This window comes from Equus quagga, chromosome 9 (assembly GCF_021613505.1).
Source record: "Equus quagga isolate Etosha38 chromosome 9, UCLA_HA_Equagga_1.0, whole genome shotgun sequence".
Taxonomy (NCBI): Eukaryota; Metazoa; Chordata; class Mammalia; order Perissodactyla; family Equidae; genus Equus; species Equus quagga.
The window spans coordinates 66,836,233-66,858,966 of NC_060275.1; the positions used below are offsets into that span (position 1 = coordinate 66,836,233).

A 22,734-nucleotide genomic window follows, 5' to 3' on the forward strand; every position below is an offset into this window, starting at 1 on the left:
GAGAAGCCAGAGCCCAGCACAGTGCCTCTCTGGTCCTGGGAAAGGGCTGGGAGCAGCAAGAGCATCTAGTGGGTTAAAAATCAGAGCAGGGAGCCCAGGCAAAACCTGTATCAGTACCCCTGGACCCTCACTCTCCAGGGAACTGAGCCCAGTGTTCCTGCCACATCTGAGACCACTCAGGGGTAAATAAAGGCATAACCACGTGCTTGGTCAGCTCTAAGTTTCACATTCTGTGTCTGAGGGGCTCATGTGTTTCATCTTCATTCTGGGCACAAATAGGGCAAGCAAGGACAGGAGGGAGGGCATCTCTAAGAATGCCACACAGGGGGGCTGAGGGCCCAGCTGGACAGCAGTGCGGGCTGCAGGCACATCCAGGGGTGGGTGCGGGTCCCACCCGTGTCTTCAGTCCTGACTCATGTCTGACAACTCTGTCAAGCTCCCTCAGCCCTGCCTTGGTTTCCCCATGCTGTAGAGGGAGGCTCTGGGCAGTGCCTGGCCCAGGGGAAGTGCCTCCCATGTACCTCCCTCGAATTCCTGAGGACAAGGCTGACACGTGTGACTTTCCAAGGAAATGAGCCCCCCGGGAATGTCATTCCTGGTTCTGGAGCTTTCTGGATGCTTTAGCAAGCCTCTTTGCCAAAAAAATTTCTGGGCCATGAAGCCACATATCTATCTTCTAATAGGCCCCAAGCCAACTCCTGAGCTCACTGGGAGAAGCGTCGATGCTCAGCCCTCACCAACACAACCTCCACACGGGGGGATGGCAGCCCAAGAGGCCAAATCTGCGTGGAGGCACCTAGTGAGCAGACATGGAAGGCCCCAAGGTCCTAGTGACGTGAGGGGCCAGCGAGCACCTCAGCCCACGGGACACAGGAGTTTCCCTAGGTAGGGGGATGGAGGAGGCACCATCCCACGACCCCAGGCATCTATCTAGGGGTGGGGCTGGGCCCCGGCCCAGATCTACATCCGTGCAGCTCCATCTTTTCTGCTTCCCATTTAGCCCTTGTGCCCACGAGAGGTGCTGCAGTCAGGCCCCAGTCACAGGCGGAAGCCGGTGGGTCCAGATGTGAAGCCCCTTCCCAGAGCTACAGCCAGTGAGCAGCAGGGGCCCACCTGACTGTTGACGCCGAGGCTGAGCTCTCACTAACTCACATATGGGTGCCCTTGGCTTCACTTGATTCTAAAAACCTCGTCTTAGATCCCCATGCTGTGCCTGCGTATTAGCAGATGGAAAGGAGGAAGGTCTTGGGCCCACCCCTGGGCCTCCAGACAGTGAGCACCAGGCTCCCCACCCACTCTTGTCCAGAGCGTCTACAGCAGCCACTTGCAGGCCACTAGACCCCACCCTCAAGCCCTGGGAAAGCACGCACCTGCTGGAGGAGGCCATCCAGTGCATCCTTGTCTGCCTGGGTCAGGCCGTCCTTCTGCAGCCGCAGCAGCAGCTCAGCCTTCCGGTAGGGCCTCAGCGCCAGGAGGTGTAGTACCCGATCACGGAAGGGCCTCTGAGACACCCCACTAACACCACTAACGCTGCTCTTCTTGATGGCACTTGCCGGGTTGATGGGGGTGGCCCGCTTCCTGGAGGGCACGGCATCTGTCGCCCCTGGGGCTGGTTTCCGAAACTGAACCTTCTTGCCTGTAAAATGAGAGCCAGGGCATCAGGGACTAAAGCGGGTGAAAGGGTGGCTGAGGTGTTCCACCACCTGGACAACACTGAGTTCCCAAGTAAGCAGACACATGGACGCCCACAGGCTTGAGACATGGAAAGTGACGACTAACAGTCCCACGCCCCTGTCAAGCCCAAGGGAAGATGGTTTGAGCTGCATCCAGCACAGCCTGCTTGATGGGGACCCTGGGTGGCCGAGCATACCACCTGCTGAGCACCCACAGTTCACTAGACACCTGCAGGGCCCCCAGTCTCAGAAGTGGGAGCTGCAGGAAGTAGAAGTGCATTTATAGCCTTAACTGACTTCATCACGGGCAGCCTAAATGCTGGGGACCCAAAATGCCGGACCACTATGGGGAGGAGGCTGACATTAAAGGGGGGGGGGAGGTTGTTCCTAATAAAAAATAAAATATTTTTTAAAAAAGGGGCCAGCCCCATGGCCCAGTGGTTAAGTTCGCACGCTCTGCTTCGGCGGCCCAGGGTTTCAACAGTTCGAATCCTGGGCGCGGACATGGTACCATTCATCAAGCCATGCTGAGGCGGTATCCTGCATGCCACAACTAGAAGGACCCACAACTAAAAGTACACAACTATGTACCAGGGGGGCTTTGGGAGAAAAAGGAAAAATAAAAAATAAAATCTTTAAAAAACAAAAGGGGGGGAGGATTCCTGAAGTGCCAGAGACAGACGCCTCCAGAGCCTGCACGTCACGGCACCAAGTTGGCCCCAGGGGATCCACTGTGTTCTTTGATGAAAAGGGAGGTGTGCACGAAGGCAGCAGGGCAGCTTGAGCAGCTGCTCTGGAGACCCTGGGGTGTGAGCAGCTCCCTAGCTGCAGCCGGAGGCACTCCTCAGGCAGAGGTCCCTGTGCTTGGAGCCCTGGGCCGCCCCTTGGTGAGCCCCCAGCACTGCTCTCCAGGGAGGGCACCTCCCCTCGGAGTTGTTAACCCCACCTGGAATGGCGTCCACCACCTGGGAACATGAGCAAAGTCAGCACTCGCCTTGAGTCCTTCAGCCAAAAAGCTCTCTCCATGACAACTTCCTTTTGCTCTTATCCTTGATATCTGATTTCTCAAATTAGCACAGGAAGAAGTGCTTTTATAATCCTTATAGTCAGACTTCATCCCCAGAGGACCCGGCTGGTAGGCAAGAGGCCTGACAGCCGATATGCATGGCTGCGGCTTCAGAGGCCAGTAGATGAGTGTTTCTAAAAGAACCTAAATTGCTGCAAAAACTCTCATTGTACCCAAAGTAGTACAAGACAAATTTCTGAACAAGTGTTTGGCCGAAGGACCCACACACTGATTATGTGTATGAATATCCACAGTCGCATCTTTAGGTGAGAACAGGAGGGCGAGAAGCATTTTTAGACTCAGGCAGGTGGCTCTCTACCCAGTGGCAGCTCATGGCCCAGGGCCCTGGCCCTGGGCACACACGGCCACATCCATGGGGACCCAGCACTGACTGGCACGACTGATGCCTGCGCTGATGTCTGGGGTTTCATTCAGAGCCAATGCCACTGCTAAGCAAGTGAAATCACATGCTGCTTTGGGGGAGTTTGAAATCCTCCTGCCTTTTCTTTCTTTTTCTTCTTTTTTTGAGGAGGATTAGCCCTGAGCTAACATCCGCAGCCAAGCCTCCTCTTTTTGCTAAGGAAGACTGGCCCTGAACTAACATCTGTGCCCATCACCCTCTACTCTATATGGGGGACACCTGCCTCAGCATGGTTTGACAAGCGGTGCTAGGTCCATGCCTGGGATCCAAACCAGTGAACCCCAGGCCCAGAGTGCGCAAACTTAACTGCTGCACCACCAGGCCAGCCCCATTCCCACCTTTTCTTAAAAAACAAAAAACCCAAAGAGCCATCAAGGTTCTGGTTTGCTGGAAGCCGTTTCACACCCCTCTCAGGCCTGACGCCCTTCTTCCCCGGCAGTGAGTTCTGATGACTCTTAAACTTGTCGGGGTCCAGGAAGCGGGAAGACTGCAGCAGGATGACGGAGCTTTCTAAATAAACAGTACTGTTCCCTCCACTTTTAATGTTTTCAGTGTCTCAACTTCACCAAAATTGTTTCCAAGCACATGCTGAGCTGCCAGAGGCTTCCCGCTGAGCAGAGAATCCACACATTTCCTTCCTGGTTGTCATACAGCAGCAGGCCGCCCACCATGGGGTGCATCTCGCTGTCTGCACTTTGCCCCTGGCCACATGGGCCTTGCAGAGGAGCCAGCTGGGCAGATGAGGGCAGGGGTGGCAGCCAGAAGACAGACGGACAGCAGCCTTGTCTTCATGGAGCCCATTTGTCCCTGACAGGCAGAGGTCCCTGAGGCAGCACCCTGGGAGAGGGACCCTCGGATTCAGAATTCCTGGAGTTCTGGGGCCCCTTAGTCCACCTTGGGGCTCGGAAGACAGCAGATACCACAGCCCCCAGCCGACACGGCTGGCGCAGCAGCACCTTTCTTCTTGACCCAACACTGATCCTGCTGGTTCTGCTCAGGAACCGCACTTATGTCAACCCATCACTCCTGACTCCAGTCCAGGCCCTGAGTCCCTCTTGCTCCCCCCTGACAGCTGCCTGGCAGGCATGAGCTCCACGGTGGAGCCCCAGGCCCCATCCTCACCCAGGTAGCGGCCTCCGGGCTTGATGACGATGGCACCACGGCTCCGTGTCTCCTCCTCAGCCTGCGCCATGCTCTGCCGCGCTTTCTGGTAGGAGTCATCAGTGGCACACACCGTGACTTTGTCCTGGATGCTGCCCAGGCAGTCCAGGTGGACATCCCCATGGCTGCAAGACAAGGGCCAGGAGTCGGGATGAACAACTCGGATGCTGGGGACGGTCTCGGGGCCTGTGTCCCCCACCCCCAGCTGGGAAATGGGGCTCAGTGCTGACTGGGGCAACATGGTTTCCACAGGGCATATCCTGCCCGGGAAGAAACAATGGAATGTGGGCCCCTGGGCTGGAGGCAACATGCCAGGACCTGCCCACACCCTGGACACACTGAAAAGGGCAGCGAGGCTCATTGGAGAGAAAGGGTTGCCGGGGCCAAAGGCGGTGGGCAAACGTCTGCACAGAGGGCTGGGGCAGAGGGTCTGCCCATCAGGAGACCTGGGGCAGCCAGGATGGGGCCTCACCTGGACACATACTGCTGGATGCAGTCAAAGCTGCCCTGGGGGCTGTCGCGGCCGATGTTGGAGAGGTAGAAGGAGAAGGTCCGCGCCTCCGTGGGGCAGTCGGGTTGGGGGATGGAGATGTGCTGTGTGGAGAAGGGGACAACACTGGGAGGTGCTACGGAGGGGACCTCGGGACCCTGGCCCATCCCTGCAGCATAACCCTTTGGTGGGAAAGTGTCAGCACTCTCCTTTAAAACACCTGTTTGTTTTCCCGGCAGTGACAGGACCAGCGGCCCGGGTGGCCCCATCCCCTGCCCTCAGCTATACTCAGGGTCCTCAGGTGCTGAGGGGGAGCGGGCCCAAGCCTGCTTTCTAAGCAGCAATGGCATCACAGTCTGAGGAACACAGAGCACTCAGCACATGCCTGGAGGTAGGTACCCAACCATGATCTGGGCTGTGACTTGGTTTTCCCACCCACCAAATGGGGCACATCTGGCTGGGGACACCCTGGAAGAGGAACTGTGCTCAGCAAGATGCCCTGATCCTCGTTCTGCCTTAGTGATGCCCTCTCCGCCTCCTCCATGCTGCACACAGACTCCGCCTGAGTGTCCGTTCGCCTCACTGGCCGTGAACAAGATAGGCAAAGGCCCGTGGGGCTCTCAGGTGGGCAGCACTCACCCCCAACAAATCGAGACATGGCATGTATGTTTGGACGCTGCCACTGCAGCCCAGTTAGGCAAAACCACAGGCCCTCCGGGAGAACTGATGGACAGCCTGGCCAGCAGACAGAAAGACAGCACTATTCCCAGCCAAGGTGCCTGGCTCAGTGCAGACGAGACAGCGTCGCACCCAAAGGCCACTGCATTCCAGGCTGACCCTCTGGCTGCTGCCTACGCTGGGTGAAGGTCTGGTGGCTGCTGAGGAAGGCGGGTGGGAGGACCCCACGATCCGGCTGCCAGCCCCTGTGCAGGGCACAGGAAGGGCATCCAGAACCCTCCGTCACCAGGGTAATAAAGTAACCCCTGGGTTTGAGTGCAGGAGCTTGTCACAGCTAGGCAGGGGGCACATGTGATCACCAAGAGGGGCAGCGTGGTGGCAGGGAGAGGCTGCCTCGCCACCTCAGCATGCAGAGTCCCGCTTCCTCTCCAGTGATGTGAGGATACCAACATACCTCCTCAGCACCGGACAGAACACGGCCAAGGCCGAATCCCCCTGTCCCCTGCCCAGCTGTCCCATGTGAGCACAGGCAGCTCAGCCTGTCGGGGCCTTGTCCCTGAGATTGAGGACATAATGGCTTGGGGCTCAGGGGTACTCTGCTGCTTCACCCTGCCCTTCAGGGTAGTATGCGGACCTACAGGGGAAGCAGCAGGCACAAGTCAGCCAAAACACTGTGCAACCCAGCATCTGGAAAATCAAACCCCAGACTGCCTCCGATGGCTCACCTCAGGCAGGAAAACACACACACGTATACACATGTATATACACGAACACACATGCACACACACATGTGTGCACACACGCTATCCACAGCCTCTGCCGGAGCTGTGTGGGTGGCCCTGGGCAGCTGAGCCCTGTCCTGCCTACATGCAGCATCTCCTCATCCAGCACTCATAGCCACCCTGTGCTGCCCACTTGTCCCTTCTTGGATGTGACTTTTGATCTCAATTATAAAGCAGCTGGAAACACATCGCCCAGATGTCGAGGCTCAGGCTGTGAGGATCACCTGGGGGTTCACACTCACAGCCGGGTGCACACAGACACAGCTGCCGGAATGCAGCAGGAAGCCCATGCACCACAAAGTGAGCATAATCAAAAGGAGCTTCTCAGGGAACCGAAACCCTGCCGTGGGGGCTCTTCCTCCACCCTGTCCTTGATCCTCTCCCTTAACCAATCCCAGCTCTGCGGGGACCCAGCCTCCACAGGCGCATCTTTCCCTATCAGCTCAGTGGGCAGTGCTGCCTCGAGGGCGCTGGTTCCTCGAGGGCACTGGGCTGTCACTCCTGAGAAGAGGGGAGGCAGATCCAGCCTGAGCACATGGTGCTCATGGACCCTGGGTGTGACCCATCCCAGCCCCTGTATAGCTCTGTCTGAGGCAGACTCGACGCACCTGGGCAGGCAGGCAGGGTGGGTACACCCCAGCTCTAGCCATGAAACTAAACTCTGAAGCCATGTGGCCAGAGCCGTGACAGGCCCTGGCACACACTGGATCAAGATGAGGAGGACAACTGCCTGAGGACACAAGGATGCAGGAAGCCCCTGGGCAGGCGTGCTGGGGCCTGTCTGTAACAGCTCCAGGACGCCCCCTGCAGCCCAGCAGAGAGCTGGTGGTGAGACCAGGGCAGAGCACATGGAGGCACAGTGGGCCTGACACAGTGACCCACCCATGCTGCCAGGACACTGATGGCCCTACCTGAGCCTGCCCAGGCAGCAGCGACCATGCTTGTGGCCAGTGTCCTTCAGGATGGCTGGCGGGTGGGAGGAGACATTTGTAGGAGGGTGCAGGGGGAGAGGTTTGCTTGGAGCCTGGCACGGCAGGTTCTTGCAGCCCCAGTGCCTCTGAAGCTCCATGGCAACTCCACCACTGTGGAATCCCTTGGTTAACGGGCTGTTTCACTGCTGGATAGTGAGGCTGATTAATGGTTACCAGTCTCAGGGAAACCAGCCAGCTGGGTATGAATGGCCCAGGAATGTACTGCTTTCTCTACACCAGCAGAGAGCTTGGCACGTGTTCTGGGATGTGGCCACTTGGCTGGTGCATGTGCCTTCTGGACCGAGTCTCAGCTGCCCCACGGGGGCTGCCAGGTGACCCTCAGCTGGCCAGAGTGCAGCAGGTTTGGGAATGTCTGACATCACCCCTGACACCAGCTTACTACAGGGCAGGGAGTTTGCTACAAAGCTAAGCCTGTGTCCGTGAGCACAGACGGGCCCAGAGCGGTACACAGGCTCATCCCATCCATCCTGGATGGTCCTGAGTGCTTCTGAGGCCTGAGGCCTGTGAGCGGTTGCAGGTTCCACTGCAGGCAGGTCAGATCCCTGCCAGAGGCCTTTCACCTCCTCCCTCTGAAATCTGTCCCACGTGGGGCCCTTCCCCCTCCCCTAGATCCACAGGGCCTTGCGTGTGGTCGGTGCAGGTGGGAGTGCTGACAGGATACACCAAGTTCCTAGTGGGGGTGGGGGTGAGCCCTGGATATTCCATCAGGGAAAAAGATGAAACAGGTGCACACAGGAACCCAAGCACCAATTGACCAGCCTCTCTGACCAGAGGGGTTTTCAGGGCACGTTTTCCTCATTATTTTCACTTTCCAGGGAACCCTCAGAACAAAATATATTCTGGATAAAGGGAGTTACTACTGTATGGCTGAACATGACTTCCAAGAGCAAAGCAGCCTCTTCCACCCAGTCAGAGGCCTCATTTCCTCAACCCAAACCCAGGGCACTTTCTAAGCACCTACTTCCCTCCAGAAAGCCGTGCTCGCCTTCCAGTGGACACTCAGAAGAGTGAGAGCCCAGCAACCCCACCCGCCTGCACACGGCGTCCCAAGGTCTCTGGCTGCTCAACCTTGGCACATGGATGGCTCTGGACTCCACAACCTCCATTTTAGATGGTTTCCAAATTGTCCCTGTTACAAACAACACAGCAACAAGCACCCTTGTGGCTTAACCTCGTCACACCCCTAATTACTCAGCTCCTAGACGCCCAGACAGACATTGCTCAAAGGCCTGTGACCAGCGCTGCCAAACCTCGTCCTGGAAAGAACTTCGGGCTCACACTGCAGCCCAAGGAAATGCTGAGATCCTGAACAAGGCTGGATGCCAACCCTACTTCTCTTTCATTTTCCATCAACTAAAGAATTGTGGGGTGTGGCTGGCTGGATGGGGATTTCTTTTCCCCTCCGGAGGCTGACGCTTCACCAGCTGTCAGGGGTTAACAACTTAGAAATGACCCCCTGACAGCACAGGGGCCCAGGCCGGCCAGCTCAGAGTCCAAGAGAGGGCAGAGACACACCAGAAACAGGTGCACAGGAAAGAAACAGGTGAGCGTCTGCTCTGGCGGACCACGCTCTAGAGGCTGAACACATTATAGGTGGGACCAGGCTCTCTGGGGAACCTGGCAAAAGCTAGAGAATTGCTCCAGGGAACCAGGCAACACCAGGGCCTGGTGCACACCACCAAGGCCTGGCTCTCATGGCGCTCCCAACATAGGCAGGAGGAGGCGGGGCCAGATCTGACCCCCACCCAGGAGGTGAGTGATGTCCTGATCCTACGCCAGCTGCACTACTCTCACATCTGAGGGGACAGGCACCAGGAGCTGAGTGCACGTTCATGGCCCTCAAAGGGGACAATGTCCCCATTTCATGGGTAAGGAGGTAGAGAGAGAACTGTCCAAGGTTCCCAAGCTAAGGAACCTATGGATGCGGTCTCAATCTTTAGTCCATCAACTTCATGGGCCTCTGGGGAGCGGGTCCCTATCGTCTTACATGGGGCCCTCAACATGGAATCAGCCTGTGCCCCTAATAAGCCTACTCTGCCCCACCCCACCGGCTTCCTGCTCCATCTCCAATGTTGTAAGTGGAGCACATAGCACATAGAGCAGGGCACCCCCTCAGGAACACAAGGCCAGGCTGTGAGCAGGCCGCAGAGTGACCAAAGTGGGGGCTGCTGTACCTGCCTCCTCCCCGTCACTGGTCTGAGTGACCATGCAGACGTGGCCTGGCCAGGATAGTGACTGCCACATGCCCAGCACCAGGCCAGGCCCTTCACACCTGGCAGGGAGGAGGGGACGCACCCCATCAGTGCCCAGGAGGGGGACAAGGTCCAGAGGTCACAGGGGCAGACCTAGTGTCTGACCCTACACAGCAAACCAGGAACAGCGCCCCCTCACCACCCAGCCCCCTGCAGCCTCACACAGGCTCACACAGGGAAGAGCCTCCTGGTGAAGAATTGTGACCTGTCTTGCCTGGAGCTGAAGCACAGGGCCTCTGTGCTTAGGTACCTTCTAGAATCCCTACCACACATGAGAAAGCCCAGGAGGAAGGAAAGCAGGCAAAGCACGATCCTAAAACTAAGGTCGTGGGACCCGTCACTCTGGAATGGATGTAGCTCTCGGGTTTTCCACAGGAACTCAGGCGACACACGGCACAGCCCAGAAGCTCACACGCTTCCATGGCTTCTGTTAGTGGCAGCGTGGTGTCTTGCTGATCAGAAAGTGTTGCTCATGGGATAAGGAAGCACTGACGGATGAGGCCCTTTCTATGCACTGCCTTCCCTGTCTTCCTGCTGCTGAGGGCTTGTGGGCCCTAGAGGGCGCCATGAGGCCAGTCTGGCAGCAAGCCAGGCCAGCGCCACCCCCAATACTGACCTCCAACCCCTGGGAAATGTCCCAGGGAAGATAAAGGGGAGGTGGCAAAAGGGTAACAAGACCCCGATGGGGCTGATGGAGGTGCGGACATCCCAGAGGAGACAATGGTGGCAGGAGGCCTACAGCCTTTTGGGGCGGCTCGCCAACCTTGACAGGCATTGGTGTGATGGTTGGTTCAGTGTCCCCCTGGACATGCCAAAGCCCCCCGTGACGCCATGAATACTAATCTGGGTGCACCGTGCAGGTGTTCTGTAGATGTCATGACATCTATGACCAGCTGACTTTAAGTAAAGGAGGAGACCCTCAATGGTCTGGGTGGGCCTCGTCCAATCAGCTGAAGGCCTTAAGAGGGAAACTGAGGTTTCCCTGAGGAGGAAGAAGCTTGCTTGCAGATGGTGATGGTGGCTCCTGCCTGCCCCACAAATTTCAAACTCACTAGCCCCACAACCATGTGAGCCAATGCATTGCAACAAATCTCTTAGTATCTCTGTATCTGCACATCCAGACACAAGTACCTCAGTCTCTCTGGAGCACCCTGGCTGAGATGAAACCCACAGAATTCCTCTTCTGGAAGGGGCCAGCCAGCTGTCAGGTGAAAACTGACTTAGACACACATGGCAACTCTTCAGAAAAATAAAAAAGCCTTGCAATAAAAACTAGGAACAGGATATGGACAGTGTTCTCAAGAAGGGTGAGAGAAAACACACACACACATCTGAAAATTACAGGAAAGATCACTGGAGCATGGTTCTGAGGATCAGTAGGAGTTCCAAGGCATGTTTAGTGGCTGGGGGACACAGGGGTCTTAAGTCCTGGGGAGCAAGGATTATGGACAACTCATCCTTTCTTTCATTCCCCAATTTTTCTGTAAGATGGTCATTTAGAATGAAATACACTTCAGAAAAACTGGAGGTGCTGAGTTTCTATAACCCCCCCAAGTACCATCGTCCTGGGTCCACAGAGGGAGACCAATGCCACACCCCAGGGAGGCCACAGCTCGAGGCCCACTTGGGCTCTGGGGCCAGAGTTCCAAATCAGCGCAGAGATCAGGTCAGAATGGAGTTTGGGGGCCTGGGGCTCAGGTGTGCATTGGCCACGGGAAGGAAGGGATGGACTCTGAGGGGCCACTGGACAGGAGAGCTGCCCTCAGCCCACAGACAGCCTGTTGGTGCGGCCCCAGCCATGGGACGAGCCTGGGGGCATCCAGAGGCAGACCTGCGCTTGGCACAGGACCTGGCCTGACACAGAGGTAGATGGGGCCAAAACACTGTCCCCAGCCTGCTGCTGTGCTCAGCAAGCCATGATAGGCCAGAGAGGACACCAGTTCCACAATTCCAAATATGATTAAGACAAAAAAAACTCACCCCTTGACTTCCCTGAAATCGAATTGATGGTCTCAGCGAAACAGAATCCTAGAAAAAAGCAAAATGGGAAAATGTCAATCAAGATATCTGGAAATCCAAAGACTTACTTCCCAGTTACATAAGGAACAGGATAAGGACAGTGTTCTCAGGAGAGGTGAGAGAAAACACACACATGTCTGAAAATTACAGGAAAGGTCACTGGAGCAGGGTTTTGAAGGATCAACAGGAGTTCCCTGGATGGCACAGGGCTGGCGCCGGGGGTACCTGAGAGGCAAGAGTAGAGACAGAGGCAATGGGTAGCCCTCACTGTTCTCCCAAAGCCAACATCAGCCCAGGCTATCGTGCCTCAGACACCGCCTCCGAACAGAAGTGGGATGGATGAGCACCATGGGCCAGGAGGCCCCACCACCACCTCAATACCCTGGCAGGACAGAGCCCAGCGCCTGCCCAGAAGCTCCCACGTCACAGCTTCAGAGCAGTTTGTCACTGGGCTTAGGGCAGCAGAATTTCCAAATGTCACAAGAAAAAATATACTAAAAAACTCAAAATACTTTAAGCTTCAGCTATTCAGAGATCAGCCTTCTGGCAGAATTTTAGAAAGAATGTGGATCCAGACGGAGGGTCACACTTCTCTTTCTCACCCATCTTGGGCCCGGAGCGCCCACCTTCTGTGTAGCAGATACCACCTCACGGTGTGGTCTTGGTTTGTCACCATGACCCCCTCCCTCAGCCCCCAAATCCACCTCTGCACCTACTGGCCCCCCCCAGCCTCCTCCTCACAGCAGCTGGGATCCAGGCCCTCCCACCTCCATTGGAGTCCACCACTCAGGCCTCCACTCTGGCCTCACCTGGAGCAAGGGGAGGCTCTCCTGCCTGGCTGCCACATGCCCCTCCCGGGGTGTCTGCAGTGGCTACCGACGTGCTCCCCACCCAGAATGTCAGGCCGACCACAGCCCTGGGTAGGTGGAGTGGCTCCATCGCATGGGGAGAACCAACCACGGGGCAAGCTGGCCTCTTGGTGCCCGTGGGCCCATCAGGGCTGTGGGTATGTGCGGAAGACACAGCTCAGCCAACTTGGACCATGCAGGCCACACACCTTTGCTTATCAGGAGCCCCCTTCTGCCAAGAATCTCACAAAACTCTACCATCTGGAACAGACCTGAGAGGTCACACTGAGCACCAGCACTTACGCCCTGGGCTGTGACACCCCAGAAACCACCCACACTTCCAAAGCACAGCACCCCCTACCACCAGGCCAGCAGACAGGTGATGTCCTCCAGCCCCTGGTCCTCCTCCAGGACTGGGAACCAGCCCCTGCAGGCACAAGGGCCATCGTGTTGCTGAGATGGGGACAGGCTCAGGACCAGCTGGCCCATCCCACAGACCACAACCTGAGCAGCATCTGGGCTGCTATTCAGAGAACGTGCAGCGCAGCACCAGTCAGGGACTCGGCCTGGCTGGGCCCTTGGAGACAATGTTTAAGCGGCCTTTACTTGGAATCGGGTTACAGAGATGAGAAAGGAGACCTGCAGGTGGCCAAGGGACAGGCGAGAAGCTGCTCAGCACCATCACTCCTCAGTGAAGTGCAAACTGCATGGGGAGACACTGCACACCTCTCAGAACAGTTAAAATAAGAGAGACTGACAATACCCCAGAACCTCATCCCTCGACGGTGGGAGTGTATCGTTGTGGAAAACAGTCTGGCGGTTTCTTAAAAGGTTAAACACAGAGTTATCAAATGACCCAGCAATTCCACTCCTAGGGATAGACCCAAGAGAAATGAAAACCTGCATCTACACAAGAACTTACACACAAATGTGTAGAGCAGAGTTACTCTTAGCATTCAAAAAGGAGCAACTACCCAAATGCCCATCAACTGGTGGACAGAGAAACAACACAATACTACCGAGAAATAAAAAGAAACAAACTCCTGATGGACACAACATGGACAAACCTCGAAGCTGCTGGCTAAGGGAGAGGAGCCCAAAATGTGACACCACGTGTTATGTGATTCCACTTATGTAAGTTTCCAGAAAAAGCAAAACTCCAGAGCCAGAAAGGAGATCAGTGTGTGCCTGGGGCCGGGGTGGGCGCAGGGAGTGGCTACCGAGCTCTAGAGAACTTCCTGGGTGGAATGTTAACACTCACAGCTGCACACCTAAAATGCTAAGTCCCACGGGCTGGAAACAATCCTGCTGCAAGGTTGTGATCTGCCCTCAGGGTCACAGAAGACCTTTTCTGAATACCTGGCTTTGAGCAATATCACCTGAACACACACAGGATTCCTGAAAAACCAGGAGAGAGGTTCCTGTCTGTCAACCATGTGTGAGTGACATAAAGTGGGTGGAAGGGACACAGTAGCAGGCACAAGAACACCATAACAAAGGCAATGCTAGGTTGCCAAGCACCCCTGCCTGGCATCATTTATAAGGTCTCTATTGACATCACCTGATCATCCACACAAGGAAGGTGGGGTGCTGCCAGCGGAGGGAACAGCAGGTGCAAAGCCGAGAGGAGAGAGCACACAGGGCTTGGCTCTTGTGCCCCCAGGTCTCCCTGCCCAGACCTCCAAGCAGAGGTCAGCCCGGGCTAACTCCAGCATCGTGTGTGTCTGCCATCCACACATGGCAAGGCCTGTATCCTCCAGGGGCTTGGGGACAGGGGCCATGACAATGGTGAGGACGTGAGAGCCCATTTAGGGTAACGAGGGAGAAGAACTGGGAGGGGTGCACCACTCCAGAAGAAAATCCACACCAGAGCAGCCCCAGTGGCGCCTGACTGACAACAAGCAGCACCCACACACACTGGTGTGCTGGGCTGCCCACCCTCTGGACCACACGCTCCCTGTGGGCCACCTAGTGAAGCATTTAATTGGCTTGGTAACTGCCAAGCACGTTACCTGAAAGATTCTTTCTTGCAATGTCACTCATCCCCCCAGGGCACTGAGAATGAGACTTTATACACTGGACAAGTAGGCCAAGGGGCTAAAAGCCCAGATTTTTCTACATGATGCTGGGAGAGCTGGCCTCAAGTGCATGTCCCCATGCAGCCTGGCTGTCATCATAGAACTAGGCTTCCAGCCACCTGGGTTCTCATGGTGTCTCTTCCCTCCAGCAGAAGGACTACGTCCTTCTTGTCAACAACAGAGCGATTCACTTGTACACACGTGGGTAACTCCCCACAGGCCACCTGTCTACAGCCATTAACAAAAACAGGCACCAAGACAAGAACCGTGTAAGTCCCACCAGCCCCTGTGCAGGTGGTGGGGCAGGGTTCCTGCCTGGTAAGATGTTAGGACAGAGGGAGGAGCAGTCCCCAGTGACCTAACACCCACTTGATGACTCAGGTATATTCTAACGGCACTTGGCCGATGCTGCCTAATAGCCGATGGTCAGTCAAGGTCATAAGCGTGTCTGCTGGCACTGGAGGGTGCACCCTCAGTGGTTAGCGTCTGGTTAGTGTCTGGGTTAGCTCTGCTGCCTGAGCCGGCTGTGGCTCTCACCCATCAGCTCCTCCATCCCAAGGCTAACAGTCTTGATCCTTCGTGCAGACTTTTCCACATGGGGCACCTGTGGGCAAGCTGCCCACTGGCCAGTGTGATCCCCATCAGGTTTCCAAGGGGAAATAAAGGCTCCGGCCAGGCTGCATCTCCAAGGGCTGCAGGAGTCTCTGATTTTTGGGGTGTCCTGCACACTGTCAAGTGATCATCCTCCCCGTCACAAACTCCCAACTTGAAGGCCCAGCAACATTTTAATGAAACATGATAAAATTAAAATCATTACAAGAAGGTTTAAGAAAAGCGAATTTTCCAAAGAGTTCTAAAATGTAATAAAACTGCTTGTGTATCTCAATATCCACCAACGTGGCTGTCAGTACGTGTTGTTTGGCTGGGGAGAGGGCCTACTTGGAATGGGGATCTGAGTCTAGAGCAAAGTAAAGGTTTTATTCGCCTACACAAAAGCTCTCAGGTATTTACTGTGAAGCAGATACACCTTATTTGAAACACTCAAAGCACATCCAGCCCTGTCACCTCTAAGAACCTACTGGAATGAAGCCTGCCACCAGCTCTCACTGGCTCTCGCCCTTACTCCAGTCAGGTTCAGAGCGGGGCAGGCTGAGAGGAACCCTAAATGCCGTGGGCCCCTCTGGAAATCCCACCTGCTGAGGCTGGTCATATTGACAGACATGGTCTCAGCACTTGGAGACATGGCCCCCAGCCTCCTCCCTCCACTGTCAAATGAGCGGTGGTGGCCAGGACCACCTGGGCTTCTGCCTGCTCCAACTGGCAAACTATGGTGGACGCCAATGGGGACTCCCACTTGGAGGTCGCTGGGTGTCCACTGGGCACACTCAAGACAAACTCCAGCAAAGGCCTGCACCTGAACCCAGGGGGCGGCCTAGGTGGCCAGTGGTACCAGAAGCGATCACGGGTCTGCTCACACCAGCAGCACCACATGCCATGCAGCACAGGGAGGCCTGCTGGTCTGATGCTGGCTGTTCCTGAAGGCTCCAGGGAAACATGGGCAGGGCAGCCTCGAGGCCCAGGCCATCAACTTCCAAACCCCCGTAGGCAGCACACGCTGAAAGGAGAAGATCCAAGATCCCTGAGGAACAGCATGCATACACTGTTCCCTGACTTAGCAGCTTCCACTGCTGGTGACCCAGTGCCTCTCTGACTGGGCTACCATGGACCAAGGCACATGGCACCTGGGAACACGTCCTGCGGGCCACGAGCTGAGAGTGCGTTTTAGGCTTATTATGGCTAAACTCCACCACAAATCTCAAGTCCTTGAGGGGGTCAAACGACTCACCTGAACACAAGCGGGGTGAGGATTCAGCCCCACCTGTCCACCTTCAAGGCCCACGTTACCTCCGCTGGGCGATACAAACAGTTGCAGCCTCCTTTTTTCCAAGCCCTTTGGGGACTTGCAGGCCAACCCCAGATGGACACAGCTGGTCTGCTGCAGCCACCTCTGGCCTTCTGTCCAGGGATTCTGGTGTTCAGGCTGGTGAGTCATGCCCTCTACTCCATTCAGAAGGGCTGGCCTTTCCCCCATCGGGAGGCCACACTGAGCCACCTGAGCCAAGGAAACATTCGCTGTATCAATGGAAGGACAAATGGACAGATATATGTCCATCTCATTGAATCCTTTTGGCCTCTTCATGAGGAAGCATCTAGATTAGGGCTGGATGGACGATCTGGGACTAGACATTCTCTCCACTGGCAACAACTAGGGCACCAGATAAAATGCCAACAAACAGTGGATGTGGGCAGTACCTGCAGGAGATGCCCGAGAGAAAGGGACAGCCAAGGGAGACCCAAACCACCTGACTTGCTGCCTGGAAGAAACTTCCAGACCACAGACCAGACCTGGAGGAGGCTGAGGGGGCTGGGACATGTGGACAGAGGCGCAGAGAGGAAGGGGCAATGCAGAGGGACTGCTGATGCTCATGAAGGGGGTCGCTGAGGCTCAGGGACACTCCCTGGAGTGGGGCCCCAAGCTGGGAGTCACTGGATGTACACGGCCAGCCCAGAGGCATCCTCACTGCACCCCACTCAGTAGCTAGAGCTAAACTAGGCCTTAAGGGGCTGGCCCTGTGGCTGAGTGGTTAAGTTCGCGCGCTCCGCTGCAGGCGGCCCAGTGTTTCGCTGGTTCGAATCCTGGGGGTGGAGATGGCACTGCTCATCAGACCACGCTGAGGCAGCATCCCACATGCCACAACTAGAAGGACCCACAACGAAGAATATACAACTATGTACCAGGGGGCTTTGGGGAGAAAAAGGGAAACAAATAAAATCTTTTAAAAAATAAAAAATAAATAAACTAGGCCTTGAGCAAAGGCTTCTCTTGATGCCCATTACTAAAGAATCTCAAAGATGAGCTTCTGCAGGATCAGCTGATCGCCCACTAAGCACTCTGCCTGTCAGCAGCAGAACCGACATGCTTCAAACAGACAGTACGACCCAGCACACAGCCCTGGGAAAGCCACAACACTCAGGATGCCAAAGCCAAACCCTCAGACACTGAAGCTGTGGGAAAATGTGACCACTGACGCAGGAGAAAAATCAGTCAATGGAAACAGACTCAGGAAGGACAGAGACAAAGGAATTAGCAGACAAGGACTTCACTTCAGAGCAAATATTACCAATTAAAAAATGCTCAGGGGCTTAAAGGGAAACTTCAACTGGTGAGAAGAGGAATATGAGGTATCAGAAGAGAGCCACGTGCAACTCCTAGAGCTGAGAAATACATTATCTGGAATGAAAAATTCACTGGAAGCGATTAACATTAGACACTGTGAAAGAAAAGGTTAGTGAGCCTGATGATGAAGCAAGAGAAACTATCCAAAATAAATCACACAAAGAAAAAAAGTTTAGGGGCCAGCCCCATGGCCAAGTGGTTAAGTTCACGCACTCTGCTTCTGCGGCCCAGAGTTTCGTTGGTTCGAATCCTGGGCACAGACATGGCACCACTCATCAAGCATCCTACATGCCACAGCTAGAAGGACCCACAACTAAGAATATACAACTATGTACCGGGGGGCTTTGGGGAGCAAAAGGAAAAATAAAATCTTTAAAAAAAAATTATGGAAGAAAAAATTTACAAGAAAATGAACACAGCCTTGGTGAACTGTAGGACGGTGCCAAGAGGTCCAATATAAGCATAACTCAAATCCCAAGGGTGTGGTATCTGAAGAAGTAACGGCCCTAAATCCCCAAACGTGATGAACACTGTAAATCCACAGATCCAAGAAGCTCCAGCAGGAAAACAAAGAACCACGTCAAGGCACACCATAAGCAAATCAGCGTGGCCACTGATTGACAGGCCACAAACCAAGGAGCAGAGATAAGACTCCTGAGGCCAAATGTCAGAGACAAGTCAAGAGACCACGGAAGAACATCCTTAAAATACTGAGGTGGGGCTGACCCCAGGGCCGAGTAGTTAAGTTTGTGCACTCCGCTTCGGCGGCCCAGGGTTTCCCCAGTTTGGATCCTGGCACAGACCTAGCACAGCTCATCAGGCCATTCTGAGGCAGTGTCCCACAAAGCACAACCAGAAGGACCTACAACTAGAATGTACAACTATGTACTGGGGGGCTTTGGAGAGAAGAAGAGAAAAAAAAAGATTGGCAACAGATGTTAGGTCAGGTGCCAATCTTAAAAAGAAATACTGAGGGAAGAACACTGCCAACCTAGAATTCCATTACCAGTGAAGAGAAGGTGAAATAAAGACTTGTTCAGACAGACAAAGGCAGAGAGAATCTGTTCACAGCACATCTGAACTGCCAAGGAGGTTCTGGAAGTTGAGGAGGGAAGAGTGACATTAGATGGACACTGGATCTGCACAGAGGGTGAAGAGTGCCAGGCGCAGTGAACGTAAGTGTGAATATGAAGACTTTCTCTTCATTGTTAGGTTTCTGTAAAAGATAAGTGAAGGTTTAAAGGACAGACAACAATGATGAAGTTCAGGATTCAGATGTGCAGCACTAAACGGGTGGTGAAGAGGCGCAAGGTCTGGGCGGGGAGGATGGAAGCAGATTGTCCTGGGGTCCTGACACCATATGACCTGAGGCCCGAGGTTAATTGGAGAGTCACTGTTTCCTGGAGCCAAGCTGACCCTGACCTCCCTGTGCCATGGTCCTGGGGGCCTGGAGCAGCTGGACTCACACATTTGCCTGCTGTACATGCTGAACCTGCGCCCCTGACCTGGTCGGACCATGTGTCCAACCCCTGCACTTGAGGAGCACTTCCCAAGCCCTGAGGGTCCCAGGCTTGCCTCACAGAGCACGGCACATAGAACAGGACAGCTGGACACAGACAGGACACCACATGGCTGTGACTACACCCGAAAGGATCGAGTGAGGGGCACAGTGCATGTGGTGAGGGAGCAGACCTGTGCCAGGGTGGGCGAGGACTGAAGCGGAGATGCTGAGGCAGGTGGCAGGGACAGCAGCCCTGGGTGAGAAGGCATGGTGCAAACAGAGGGCAGTGGTGGTGTGAGAGTGTAGGGGTTCCCCCGGAGCATGGGCCCCCCAGATGGTGAGTGTGCCAACAGCAGTGTCTTCTGAGCGAGCAGCCAGAGCCTGAATCAGAGGGGTATTCAGGGAAGGACCAGCATTGCCCTCCAGATCCAGCCAGCCTGGCCTGGACCCTGGCAGTCCGGACACCCTGGCCGTGCATGGGTTCACCTTGTGAACATGGCCCATCACTGCCTCTGGCTGGATGCTCCGTGCAGGGGCCAACAGCTCTCAGGGTCTGAGATGCACTGCTTGTTAGGGGAGCCCTGCCGCCCCGTTACCTCGTCTACATAGCAGGACAGAAGACAGCATTCCAGGGCCAGGAGGGTCTGATGGACTAGCCTGGGCACTGCCCTTTTCTCAGGCACCTCAGCAGCTTTTGGGTCAGCTCCCAGACTGTGATTAGCAAGTCACTGGGTGACACAACTTCCCACAACATCCCCGAGACACAACACTGCCCATCTCCACAGCTGTCACACTTGGTACCTGCGTGGGCTGCACTTCAGGCTGGTAACATTACATGCAATGCCCCTAGTCTCCTCAGACCCGCTGAGGGGTCATGTCATTCCCACTGCAGGCTCAGAGGTCATGTCGTCCCCCAGGGCCGAGCTGCCCAGTGCAGCGCCTCCATAGCAGCAGGCACCAAGGGGGCCCTCAAGGGGCCCGACCCCCACACCGGCCCTGTCAGGCCTCTGAGTGGTAGAAGCCATCTCCCCTTAGTAGCACCCAGGGATGAAACCAGGAGCTCCTCAGGACAAGAGTCACCACTGGTGCCAGGCTTCGGCCGAGAACCCGGGGGTTGAGTGGGGGGCCTGGCGGGGTGGGCAGTGAGGAGGCCTCACCACTACAGGACGGGGCATCTGTGCCCTGCAGTCACTGGGCATCCAGGCAGCTCCCCATCTGGGGGGTATAACACAGAGGAAGAAACCAGCGTAATAAAGATGGTGATGTGTGCAGGAAAAAACGGGAGGGGGCAGGGTGGTGACAGTGAGGGAACGCTGGCCTGAGATCCCTCTCTGCTAAGCCTACACCAGGGCAGGCAAGGAGTAACCTCCGGATGGCCAGAATCCCCTGACCTCTCCCCAGGGAGACAAGCACTTCTTAGTGAAGCAACGGGAAATGGCTTACGAAATCCACCTCCAGGTCGAGCTAGCAGTTTACAGGAAGCAAGTGAAGTGGGTAAGGCATCGAGTTACACTCGCTGTTCTCAACTGGGCGATTCTGCCCCAGGGGACACTGATGATGTCTGGAGACAGTTTTGGTTGTCAAGACTTGCTTGCAGGGGTGCTCCTGGCATCTGGTGGGTGGGACCCAGGGACGGTGCCCAACACACCACAGTGCATGAGTCGGCCCCCACAGACAGGGATCCAGTCCCAGGCATCAGGGGTGCCAAGGTCCAGAAGCCTTGAGCTGATCCGCCACACGATGGGCAACATGGAATGTAGAAAACCCCATGAGAGGAGTGACTTGGCTCCTTCCACAGATGATGGCTTGAAGGGAAGAAGGATGGAGTGCTAGAAATTACCATCACTTGAAATGCATGGCGCACGTTGCTCTGTGTGGATCCAACTCACCCTGCTACCACGAAGACCCTGTGAAGACAGCCAAGGGTGCCAGGGGCTGGGCCTCGGGCGCTTGCTTTCAAGGAGCAGCACAGAGGCTGTGTGCAAAAAGACCAGTCCGTCTCTGTTGACAGGCTATACTGCCATCAAAAAAGCTATGGATGAAATGAAAAGATATCCGGGATTATTTTTAAAATGCTCCAGTAAAAACAAAAAGACAAAAAAATGGGTGTCTGGGCAGGGGATGAAGCGCCATAGGGAAGAGTTGAGACTTGAGACAGACAGTCACAGAGGGGGAGGCTGGGTGATGGTTGGCGGACGATCGTTATTCCCATCTCTGTCCCATCTGTGAGTGAACATCTCCATGTGAAAGGTTTAGAATAAAAAGTACACACATACAAGACCCCTGCTCTTGGTGCACAGAATGCATAAGGGGTGGAGTCAGCGTGTCATCTGGGGGAGAGGGACGGAGCCAGTGGAGGTCGAAGGAAGAGCAAGGACTGGCCTGATCCGAATACGGCTCCGAGACGCCTGCCACCAGCTGTGTGTGGGAAGGCTGCCCCTCCTGGTCCAGAAGTGTCCACTGGGAGTGGTATCAACTCCACCAGGGCAGTGTGCTTCCTGTGGTCTACAGAGCCCAACACCCTCGTAACCCAGAGGTGCTTGTGGAAAACGACAGAAGGGAAGGTGTCTGTTCCTCGTTGAAGACTCTGTCTGAGTGACTGCAAAGCACACAAGAAGCCCACGATTCTGCAGGGCTGGGACTGAACCTCTCCTGAGAAGCGTGTGGCAGGAAAGGGGGAGCTTAAGTCTCAAGAAAGGTCTAGCAGCTGACATCTTGGCACTGTCTCCCACTTTCGAGTAAAGCACAGACTGGGAAACTCCTTTCAGGAATTTTCTCTGAGACTTCCTGGCTGGTTTCAAGGGGGATGCAGAGGCACTGGAGAGTTTAGACAGTGCCTGCAACCATGAGGGACTGTTCCTGTGAACCAATGACACAGAGGAAGGCCTGGGACAAGTCCCCAGCGGGCTGATCCACTGGGCGTGGCCAGCTCAGGGCCATGTTGGGAAACCCAGGCAGACACTCTGAGGTTCTACGCTTACTTGACGAGGTCATGGCAGAGCAGGGCGCAGGGGGGCCAGCACAGGGGCCCATAGCAGCTCCTCCCCTTGGTCAGGAGGATGGCAACACATGCATCATTACTGGATAGACAGATAAAAGCAAGAAAAAGGATTCCAAGTGGCCACGAGCCAGGTATAAATCAGGACCCACAAAATGGCCAGCACAGCAAATGTCTCTATCTAAATTCATGGAAGAGCACAGAAAGCTTAGGCAAAGTTGTTAAGAAACATTGAGGATTACAAAAACATGCAAATCACCTGAAACTGCGGCCCTGACACCCTCCCCTGTGTTGTCTGGTCTTCTCAGATCAGCAAATAAACACAGCCAGTGTGCTGCACAGGCCACCTTCCTTTCTGCCGGAATCCTCACGTTCCCACCTGTACTCCCATCCTCCCCTCACGCCCGGACAACTCCAATCTGTTTTCTGTCCCTATGGCTGTGCCTCTTCCAGAAGCTCATAAAAATGGAAGCATACTGTATTAGTTTCCTGTGGCTATCGTAACAAATGACCACAAACCTGGTGGCTTAAAACAAG

The 22,734-nt window shown here is 55.2% G+C and overlaps 1 protein-coding gene across 4 annotated transcripts in view; it reads right to left on the reverse strand.

The window, feature by feature from the left end:
* ELL (elongation factor for RNA polymerase II) overlaps positions 1-22,734 on the reverse strand; it is a 72,258-nt gene that overhangs the window by 16,095 nt on the left and 33,429 nt on the right. Inside the window, exons 1-6 of one of the 4 annotated variants that reach the window (XM_046672069.1) lie at positions 19,391-19,537; positions 16,307-16,573; positions 11,496-11,543; positions 4,794-4,915; positions 4,283-4,446; positions 1,371-1,636 (exon numbers count right to left, since the gene is read on the reverse strand). In XM_046672069.1, the coding sequence (XP_046528025.1) occupies positions 1,371-1,636; positions 4,283-4,446; positions 4,794-4,915; positions 11,496-11,543; positions 16,307-16,573; positions 19,391-19,522 (999 nt within the window). In that variant the 5' untranslated portion in view covers positions 19,523-19,537. Of the gene's footprint in view, positions 1-1,370; positions 1,637-4,282; positions 4,447-4,793; positions 4,916-11,495; positions 11,544-16,306; positions 16,574-19,390; positions 19,538-22,734 lie in introns of those variants that run through there. The other 3 variants (XM_046672068.1, XM_046672070.1, XM_046672071.1) reach the window with 3 other exon arrangements.